Genomic DNA, 11,363 nt, shown 5'->3' with positions numbered 1-11,363 from the left:
GTCCCGCAGGCCAAAGAGAGTAGAGTCCTTCAAACCTACTGAGACTGAACAAGGGTTGGGTTGAGACTTTGGCATTACTTCCCCGCTTATGCCGGCATCAGGAACATGTTTTTATTCTTTGTGGAAGTTCTTCCAAATCACTGGAAGTTCAGTGGCTATATTTAGCTCCTCCCAGCTGCTTCCTGCTGTCCGTCATGTTCAAAGCACAGCAAAGAGATGTCCAAAAATTAAGACAGACACACCTTGAAATAAAATTGCTCAGTGAGGTATTGGAAGACATTATCAATGTTTAGAGTCACTCCTTTTCCTGTTTGAATAGCATAATGCTGTTGTATTTGGGATTCCAGTACTGCATGACGAATGTTCTAAGACAAGTTTTCATAACAACATGGGTTAGCTTTTGTAACCCTCAGGCCCCAGTTTTTAAACAAAACAAACTTGGAACCTCAATAATCTGGCAGTGTCCCACTTAAAGACCTAAAGTTGTAAGGTACTGGACCAAATTCAGAGGTGGTATGTAATTTCCACCTCAGCATTGCCCGTCTAGGCTGCTGTAAGTCACTTACATTAATTTTAACATCCTTACACTCACCTCTGAATTTGGCCCATTAATTCAAAATTGCCTTCATTGTATTCAAAATTCTTCCTGGTTCTGTGCCAGAGTATCTAATGGACACTGTATCTTTTCTCCCCTCCTGCTTACTTCCTCTTCAATTTTCAATAATCGAGCTGGTATTGGTAAGAAAATTTGCTGTTTAAAACTTTTATTTCTTCGAGTGCTTGCTCTTCCCGATTCCAGTTAGGTGTGTGCAGGCACCATGTGCACGGCCGTTGGAAAGATTTTCCCCTAGCAGCATCTGTCGGGTTTGCTGTGGAGCCCCCTGGAGTGGTGCCTGCATGACGCTCAATATATGACCCTGCTGACCCAGCGCCCCCTCAGTTCCTTCTTGCCAGCTACTCTGACAGAGGGGAAGAGGGGCAGGTTTGGAATGGATATGAGCAACACATCTCGAAGAACAACAGTTACAAAGGTGAGTAACCGTTTTTTCTTCTTCGAGTGCTTGTTCATATCGATTCCAATTAGGTGACTCCCAAGCCTTACCTAGGTGGTGGGGTTGGAGTGAAGGAATGTTGACTGGAGTACCGCTCTACCGAAAGCTTCATTGTCTCTGGTGTGCCAGACGATGGTGTAGTGCGAGGCAAAGGTATGCACCGAGGACCAAGTCACTGCCCTGCAGATTTCCTGGATCGGTACCTGGCCAGGAACACCACTGATGAGGCCTGGGCCCTAGTGGAGTGTGCGGTGACAGCTGGGGTCATCACACCCGCCAGCTCATAGCAAGCACAGATGCAGGACTTGATCTAGGAGACAATTCTTTGAGAGGAGATGGGGAGGCCTTTCATCCAGTCCGCCACCGCAATGAAGAGCTGGGTTGATTTCCTGAATGGCTTAGTGCACTTGATGTAGGAAGCCAGAGCCCTGCGGACATTGAGGGAATGCATTCGCTCTTCCTGGGAGTAGCATGAGGTTTAGGGTAAAAAACGGGCAGGAAAATATCCTGGCTGGTGTGAAAGGCCAACACCACCTTGGGGAGAAAGGCCGGGTGCGGTCGGAGTTGCACCTTATCCTTGTGGAAGACCAATGTAATGGCGACCAGGAAAGCTGTCTTCCAGGAAAGATACAGGAGGGAGCACGTGGCCAGCGGTTTGAACAGGGGTCCCATGAGTCACGAAAGGACCAGGTTGAGGACATGACAGCATCCTGGTAAGCTTTGGTTTGAGACCTGCAATTTGGGCCCCCCTCAGATTAACACTAGACTGTTAAAGAAGAGCCAATGAAGAATGAATGTCTTGTGAAGCTTTTGGCACTGTTGCTATACTGAATAGGCTAGCTACTACTGAAAACTTGCCAGCAGGCAGGCATTTTAAGCAGCTGATGACTAGACCTTTTATTTAACTTCATTCTAGGGTACAATTACATAGTAACTCGGGCATGTTGGGAATTGAGATTAAATAGACATTGCCTATGGCAAATCTTCCCTATTGCAGCAATATCTGAGGCAGTCAATGCTGAGGAATGACAAATCAGACAGCTGTAAAATGACATTTTGGCTTCTGTGACCAGGGCATATTGATACCTCTGTAACAAAGAGTTTACACTGCTAGTGAACACAGATAGAAGTGTTGGTCAGTCTGACTCTGTTTACCAATAATGTGTCACAAGCTTGACTACTTTTAGACTCGCAGCTGACTTATGTTTTTATAATTGAAACAGGATCTAAGTGAGGACTTCAAAAACTAATTCATTTCTTTTTTCAATTTTCTGGTTCTATAAGCCAACAACCAGGTGCAACCTCATTCTGAATCCTGACCCCTAGCCTACTCCAAGAGATTGGGTTGCACCTGTCCTTGAAAATGCCAGAGGCCATTTAGACATGTCCATGAAGCTCAAGGTTTGACCAGGCCCTTTCCACTCTTCCTCCAGGTTCCCTACCTCCAGCAGTGTGGCCATAGCAACAACTCAGCATTGCTGCCTTATCCAGTGCAATCCCAGCTTTAATGGCTCGTTTGGGGGAATAGTGAAGACAGCTTTCATCATTCTCTCACCTTTTCCTAAGGGGACTGACAATTCTAGGGCTATAAACTGGCCATCAATAAGTTTAGGCTCAAAATTAGGTGACGGTTTTTAACCGTTCAGAGGAGTGAAGTTCTGGAACAGCCTTCCAGGGAGAGCAGAAGGGGCAAAAAACCTAATTGGCTTCAGAACTGAGCTTGAAAAGTTTATGGTGGGGGTGGTATGATGGGTCTGCTTATGATGGCATGTGGCCCATTGCCAACTGCCAGTAGCAAAAATCCCCAACTGCTAGAGACGGGACACTACACAGGGAGTTACTACAGATAATTCTTTTCCACATATCTGCCTGGAGGGTCTTGCCCACATGCTCAGGATCTAACTAATCATCATATTTGGGTTGGGAAGGAATTTTCCCTCGGGTCAGATTAGCAGAGACCCTAATCTAGCGTAATTAAATAAACTAGTGTAAATGATGAATTCTCTGTAACTTGAAGTCTTAAAACCATGATTTGAGGACTTCAGTAATTCAGCCAGAGGTTAGGGGTTTATTACAGGAGTGGGTGGGTGAGGTTCTCTGGCCTGCAATGTGCAGGAGGTCAGACTAGATGAGTCCAGGACTTTGTTCCCTGAACAGGACCACCAGCTGTACTCCTCTCCAATGGGTGGAGCAAGCCAAAGGCCATGAGCTGCTCCACCTGTGTGGAGACAGGCTCTCTCACACACAGGAGGAGTCTGCTGTGATTACCCCAAGATTGCAAGACCTCAGTCAAGGGAAGAGTCTGAGTCTAGACAGCCTGTTCAGACTTTCCCACCAGCCACACTGCCTCAAGAAACATGTCCATGAGGTTAAGTCCGTCCTCTGCAGCTTTTGGGACACAACAACTGAACCAACATCACCAATCAATGACTTTCCAGAGAAACTCCATCCAGACTACTGCCAAAGAGCTGCAGGCTCCCATTTCAGCTTCCCAACTGGGTAACCAAGTAACTTAGCAAGGCATCAGGCACCGTTTTAGACTCTCCTCCTTTTTACAAATGTTCCCCTGCCCTTCCCTCCCATTATTTGTACGCTGTTGAGGAAGGACTGTGCTAAAGACATGCTGCATGGGATATCACCTCAAGGGGAGCTGCAGTCAAAAAAGAAACCCATTCTCCTGCAGGAACAATCATTCTCCCACCAAAAGGGAAAAAAGGCAAAAATCACTCCCGATCCTCATTTCCTTCCACAAGCTCTGGCTACTTCCAAACTCTCAACTTCAGATCATAACCCCAAACTTGAGACGCAGGAGAGGTTCTTTCTGCCAGGCATGCATGAAAATGTGAGAAAAGTGGTGAAAACAGTGAAATCCAGTCAGAGAGAAGGTGAGTGGAGTAAAGCCAAGGGATATCTCCTATCCAACACAAAGACACAAAATTTACCACCCCCTGTATACTCAGCCTTTGAAGAAATCTCTAGGGAGGAATGGGAAATGGTTGTCAGCAATCCCTGAAATTCTAGAAGGTTCCAAAACCCAACGATTCTCCCAATTTTCCCTGAAGTTAATGCGGCAGTAGCATTTCTGGGTAAGACTTTCTTCCCAAGAAATCCTGGAGGCATGAACATAGAAGACACACTTAGAAAAGAGGGACTTAGAAGCTTCAGCAGCCAGCCTTGAGCCCTCATTGGGAACAATATACTTAGACCCACACTGACCTAATGAACTCCAGAACCATGATGAATTTAAGTCAGTACTAAAGGAAATAAACCTAGTGACAGTCACTATGTATGGATCCAGGTCTTATTCTAGACATCAGGTGAGCAAGGGAGACAGTAAAGCAAGAAAACTCACTGGAGCTTCATTTTCCTTCACGTGGTCTCTTGAGATATATGGGTGAAAGGTATTGTATAGCATAATATTGCTTAATATGGCAGCTCCCAATTAATGAGACACAAAATAAAACAAGTGCCAAAGGTGGAACTATTTGGCAACTTATTGGCAGTTTCAGAAGAAATGCAAGGATTGAATGCACATGGATTATCTTCTCATTGTATGAAATGACCCCCACCAGCTCAGGGCTGAAGCATATTGCTAGGCAGTAGGCACCTTACACTGCAGGTGTCTGTGCATTATACTAGCAGAAATAGGACTCTGATGTCCCTGTGCAAGTTTTCATAACTTAGTTCACACACCATTATTGAAAACAAACTTTTTTCAAAGAGTAATCAGCTGACGTTAAGAGACAAGTTTTCAAAAGTGCCTTCCAAATTGCTCTAGCAGATTTTACATATGTATGTGATTATATAGGTAGGTCTCAATTTCGCATTTGTGAATTGTATAGTTAAATGTGTGACTACTTCATTCGTGTATACAAATGGCTTTACATGTATACAAAAGAATGGCTTTGAACATTTAACCCATAAAATGCACCATACTTCACCAAAAAGAGCTTAAAGACAGCAACGACTATTAATATGGGCCGTTTCAAAAAGCTAGATGCCTAAACAGTGGGATCAAAATTACTAAGCAACCAACAACTCCCCTCAGTGAATAAGAGTGATAGAGTGCTGATCACTTTTTAAAAATCAGGCAATTTATTCAAGTGCCTTAGTAAGGATGTAGGAACTCAACTTTAGGAGTATATTTTTACAACCTTGAATGAGACAAATCTTGTGTCAATGTATTTTCAGAATCAGCAAAGTCTACATGTTTTTCATTTCATGTTATAATAAACTGGATTATTTAAATTACACTTAACATTCCTTCCTGGTCACAAATGTTGTCATACAGGTGCAGTCAATCACACATTCTCAATATGTATTCTACTCTCCAAATTAGAATTCTGGTGAGAATGGATCTGTCTCAAATGCTCCCTTCCCCTCTGCTCTTTTCATCTGCCATCCACGTTACTTCTTGTCACTGTTTCTATTTAATATTTTCTGTTATGGATTTCTTCATTTTTCCTTATCTCCCCATAACCAATGAACATTGCACATATTTTGTATTTTTTTTCCTTAAAGATTTTATGGGAATTGAGCTATACTTAGGATTCATACATCTCTACCTAAAAATGTATTTCCCTCCCCCCAAAAAGGGTTAAGTTAAAGTTGGAACTGTCTCTCTGACTAAACCTTCATTGAAGCACAAGATTAAAATACAGTATAAACCAAGTCAAACTCAGGCAGCGGTGAGATTTTATTTCCATTTCAGAGGTTGAGAGGCACAGCTTTACCCCATAGAAGGAAAATGTGTCAGAAGGCTGGTACTCTGGCTGCCAGCACCTGAGAACACAAAACCCTGCCTCTCTCTTTCAGATGGGGCCTGTACAAGCAAATCTGATCTTTGACTGAAGCTAAATCTTCAGTGTATTAATCACCCTTAGCACTACTATATGCAGTACCTTTTGAGAATATTTATTAGGCCCATTTAAATAGCTTCTTATTGCATTTTAATGTTCATTCATGTATAAGTAAGGAGACTTAAAGCCATCCATGCACTAAAGTGAAAAAACATACTTTTAAATTCGTAGTTTTGGATGAAGTGATAGATTTCAAAAGGGACAATTGCATTAAGATAATACCCACTCCTTATAAACACTAGAACCGCATCTGTCTCAATATGGGAGACAGTTCTTGTTGCTTTACAAACTTAATCAGGAAGACTAAGACTACTGGCAAGTCACTAATTTTTCATATTCATACTCCAGTGTCCCGGTTTATGTGCAATTTATATCTTTACCAGGTAGACAACATATGTTCTCTTATTTGAACTAGTACAGTATTTACAAAATTACTGAAATAGTATTAAGAATCAAGCTTGAATTATTTACTGGCACATGGATTAATTCTCCAAACAAAAGTCAAGTAACTAACTTGATTACACAGTGTCAAAACAGGAATTTGACTTTACATGTGTGAACTACAAATGGGTCCCTTATCTGTACACCATAACAGAAATACACTAAAAACGATTAAAAGTAGAGGTCTGGGATATAATTAGACTGTTCATAAACTTCTAAAGACCTTACATTTTCAATTCCTAAGTTATTTCCTGTCCACATATAGAATTTCTGGTCATGTACGAGTCTAAACATAATGGTCTACTGTGTCCATCACATAGATATAACTGATTCATTCTCACTACAATTTGTGAATACATCCTGTGTAAAAAAAATGCCAACACCTCCCGCAGTTCAGGTGCGATATACATAACCAGATTTTTAGTGGCTTCTTTGTAAATTTGAGGTCCTTTTTGTATTTGGGACTGGGAGTTTCTTAGTATTAGAGGCAACTACACCAATTCAGCTATCAGTTTTTCTTAATTATGTCTGGCTAGAACTGAAAGTTTTGGCTTACTTGGACCACAGTAGTTTATGTCACTCAGACTCAGGAGGAGATTAAATCTCATATCAAGCTATAATTTTTCCCTTTAACAATTTTTATGGTGCATAAAACAAAGCAGGAGTTTGATTAGATTTCTAAACTCTATCAAACACTAGTTATTTTATTTATATTTGGTACATTTCCTCTTCTGAGCAAAGAGTAGTTCAGGTTGCCGTTTTAACAATTCCCAGCTGCTTAGTCCACAGAATGGAAGGGGTAGCTGGAATTTTGATTTTCAATACTGATTTGTTTTGTCCAAACAGAAAATTGGCATGACATTTTGAATTAAAATCTCTTAGTATCTGTTTAATGTTGACAAGCAGAATTACTGTAGCTAAGTAATACAAATCAAACCATGAATCAGAAGAGACAGATCGTTCAGGGAAAAACACTGAAAGCTGTCCTTTGCTTATAATCAGGCCACTTATTTATATGTTTGTATTAATAATGTCTAGGGAGGTGGTCTATGAAAGGAATTTCCTTACCCTTCTTTGTATTCTAGAATCATTTAGTTCTTTACTGAAGCAAGACAGGGCATAAATGCAAATTCTAGCCCCAGCCTCTGGGAAGAGTAACAGATCTGTGAGCAAATCACAACATTTCTACATTCTTAAACAAGGAATATTATTTGAGCTCAAAATCTATTTTGTACCCAGAAATGAGAGAGCACAGAACTCACTCTACAAAGCATGAAATATCCAGTTATCTGTATTCTTGGAAGAAAGGGGGGGGGGGGGGAGGGAATGAACCATTTAGCAAAATATATTGGTATGGAAAAAGAATTTTTTTTAATTTTAGCCTCTTGGTTTTAAAACTTAATTCAAAAGACAAATGTAGCTCAATTTCCCTATTATGTAGAATGTAAATTTGTAAGTGAAACCATTAAAATATTACTAACCAAATCAATGGTTTGCTTAGGCTAACTAAAGTTTTGTGGTACTACTCAGGTTCATGTATGTACACTGTCTGAGTACTTATGTAAACAGTAGCAAGGAAAATATAAGCAGTGTTTCACTGAGGCCGTTTATATTCAGCTTAGATAGTACAGTGAGTCAACTTTACAGTATGACATATTAATTATGTGAATGAGAACAAACAAGATTAACAGTTCTGGAGGCTTTTACTAGAACTCAAAGCATGAGAGAAGGGGAAGAGAGAAGTTTAAGGTGTTAATGAAGTTCTGAGCACCGTTCCACTATCTTCAATTTTACAAAAAATGTTTAGTCGTGAAGAGCACCAGCTTTTTGCCTGTCCCAGGCCAATGTAAGTTTGTCAAAGTGGCTGTACAACAGAAATGTCCTAGGGTCTATCTTGCAACAGCAGATTGTTACAAAGCTAAATACATCTTATTACCTCCAAAGTGTAATCCTCTACCCTCAGTACAAATTTCAAGATATCAAATCAAGTCATCTGACCTGTATAAGATAAACCTCAAGTGTACAAACACAATAGCTAAAGCTAGTCACTAAGAGCGCATCTGATGCGGTGACCCTGCTGACCATTAAATACAATTTTAAAAATGAAAACACACAAAAATATCTGCCCAAGAACGCAGCACTGTATAAGCACTTTAAAACCTCTCTCTCTCCATGTTCTCATTTGTTTAAATTCCCTTTATATCCAGATGGTACAGTTGCTTAGGGTATACTTGACTTGTAATATTTTCTATTTAACTACTTAAGGCATGTTCAGTATATTTTGAAGAAACTACTATTCAAAAATAAATTAGCTCTCATTCCCAGGTAAACACACCTTCAAGAGGAGGTATAGTTTAGATAAATGGCTTGGCCCACTAAGGCCAACACTTTAACCTGTTTCAATACATAAACAGGCCCATGACAACATAAGTCTCTACTATGTGAAGAAGCCACAAAACTAACTTTATCTAGGCAAGATCCATTTAATAAAAGAACACTGCTAGTGCTTTTAGATTCTCTTCATTTATGTACACCATTAACAATAAGTCTGCTAGAATAGTCTTTAAAACATTTAATTCTAATCAAATTCTGGACAGTTCAACACCATTAAGCAGCACTCATGGAACTTGTAAGTTATTGCAAATCTGCAAACGACTCCAACTATGGATGTACTTCACCTCAGTGGATACAATCCAGGTGAATGGATGAAAGCACATTGTTAGTCATAGTCTCAACGTGAATCAAAGTATTGCAAGGCTAGAGTTCAATTTTTTTGCTAAGACTATAAACAAGACTATGCTAGTACATTGTTCTGTAGTGTAATATGAACATTGTGAGGTATAATCTGTAAGCAGTTACTATAGATATGCACAGGTATAAAACCACTAAGTACCTTACTATAGGCAAGAGGAAAAGTTATTTTCAGCCACTGCTGTTCTTTTGAGAAGTCGGGGAGGAACGAAAGTGGAGGACTTTCATAAGAAAAAATAATCTTTCCTTGCCTTAAGACTCAACACATCACTTCCATGATGTATATACAGGCCTCTACTGTTACAGAAAGGCAAGTCCAGAAAGTACACAACTGTCTCTCATTAGATCAAAAATATACTTTTGGTAGCATAGTAAAGTTATCCCTTTTGGTATTACTAATACTGTAGTTGTGTTTAATATTTGGATATACACATACAAGAATAGTTGATACTATATACTCACGCCCAAAAGCAGAAGTAAAACTTAGAAACAAATGGAGTTATTTTTTAAAAAGTAAGAGCTAAAATTAGGAATAAGCTACATTACAATTCCTGCAGGATTCTAAATTTAAGGTACGTATTAAACTCAGAACTAAGGCTAACATTGCTATTTCATTAGAAAATAGCTTGTGTGAAACCTTAGTCTCACCTATCTTTTTAATCAGACACATTTGAGGATTGTGATCCAATGATTGTTTAGCAGCAATTTTACACAACTGTAATTATTTTATTAACAGGTATTATAAACAGATAATACTAATTTTATTTAAAAACCATGAGTGCCACATTGATGACTATACAGTTCATGAATAACTTAAAGTATTTCCCATATTAAAAGGCAATGCACACAGCATACAAAAAGTATACTAAACAAAGCTATAATAAGGATACATGATTGAAGTGTCTAAAATGATATATACAGTACATAATGTCAATTGTGTGTTCAGTACAGTTGCTTTCTGTACCACAATTCCCATCATGCCTCACTTTCCCCAGACACTGAATTCTGCACCTCCTCTTCCAAAATTGGTACAATCAGGTTATCCTTGGACATCAAATTATATTTCATCACAAATTTAGTGAACCGGTGACACAAAAAGGTTTCATTCTGAGGATGGAAAAAAAATATTTAAATTCCAATATAAAATAAAATGCATTATCACATATAAGAGAAGGGAATATTTCAAACAGAATTGTGGGAAATTTATCATAAAAATCCTGGAGCATAAATAAATTGTCCCCTTGGTTTTGTAAGTTTTAGGAACATTGGGTGGTTTACAACTAAATAATAATACCACAAGGAATCCATTAGTAAAATAGTTTTATTTCCCCCTTTTATATTCATAAGAGTGGACACAAGGACCTATTTAAGCTTTATTTTCATAACACAGTGTTAAAAACATTCAAGTCCCACTATAACAAGCATGAAATCAGATAAGCAATTCTGTGTCAACTATATCCTGGTTCACTATGCAAAGCCCTAACAAAAGCTGTATATAGGCACCTGTGGTAATTAAATCCCTCCCCCACCACATACACCCCAACTAAACAGTGAGCTGAGCCATTCTTTAGCTGCTACTACAATCCACAGGCTCCAGTAGTATTTGCACCCACTGTGCTCCTCCCCATGCTAGTCCTTACCCATGTTTTTACTACCATTCACACCTCTAAGCCCCCCATTCCTGACTTTAGTCAGTTAAAAAAAAATAGTTACAAGTACCATATATGCCCCTGAGACCTCTGTTGAGTCTGTGGCTTTAGCATCAGACTTCTCAACTGTTAAAATGTTTCCTCTACTACTGTGTGAAAGATATACACAAACAAGTAACTGACTGTACACAAGTGCTGTCAAATGGATAAAGTAAACTGAAAAAATATTTCTCTACTTTTAATGATAATAATCCTATGGGTTTCCTGTAACACTCAAAGGCAAGCAATTTTCATAACAAGTGTCATTGAACTGACGGTATTAAAGTTCTTGTAAAGCTTTCTGCTTCTGTATAGTGAACTTCTACCCAATTTAGGAGAACTATAATAAACAGGATTAAAAAAGCACACATGAAATTGCTTAGTTTGAAGACCAAAGTCATTTCACATGAAACTTCACACAATTCTTATATACATGTAATCTATTATGAACTGTACTTTCCTTAGCTAAGGAGGTATGTGAAGTGAAAGTGTTAAGAGAAGAAAATATGTAACACAACTGCAGAAGAACAATGCCTGGCATCACTTTACTTTGCATTTACTTTCATTAGTGC

At 39.2% G+C, this 11,363-nt stretch overlaps 1 protein-coding gene across 4 annotated transcripts in view; it reads right to left on the bottom strand.

The window, feature by feature from the left end:
- Nucleotides 1-7,669: 7,669 nt before the first annotated feature.
- The window catches only part of LOC141996099 (MOB-like protein phocein), a 32,672-nt gene continuing 28,978 nt past the window's right edge, over nt 7,670-11,363 (bottom strand). For 3 of the 4 annotated variants that reach the window (XM_074967846.1, XM_074967848.1, XM_074967847.1), the window contains exon 8: nt 7,670-10,210. In XM_074967846.1, the coding sequence (XP_074823947.1) occupies nt 10,079-10,210 (132 nt within the window). In that variant the 3' untranslated portion in view covers nt 7,670-10,078. The remainder of the gene's footprint in view (nt 10,211-11,363) is intronic. The other variant, XM_074967851.1, reaches the window with a different exon arrangement.

The sequence above is a fragment of the Natator depressus genome, chromosome 11 (assembly GCF_965152275.1).
Source record: "Natator depressus isolate rNatDep1 chromosome 11, rNatDep2.hap1, whole genome shotgun sequence".
Classification (NCBI taxonomy): Eukaryota; Metazoa; Chordata; order Testudines; family Cheloniidae; genus Natator; species Natator depressus.
This window is presented reverse-complemented; position numbering and strand designations above follow the sequence as displayed.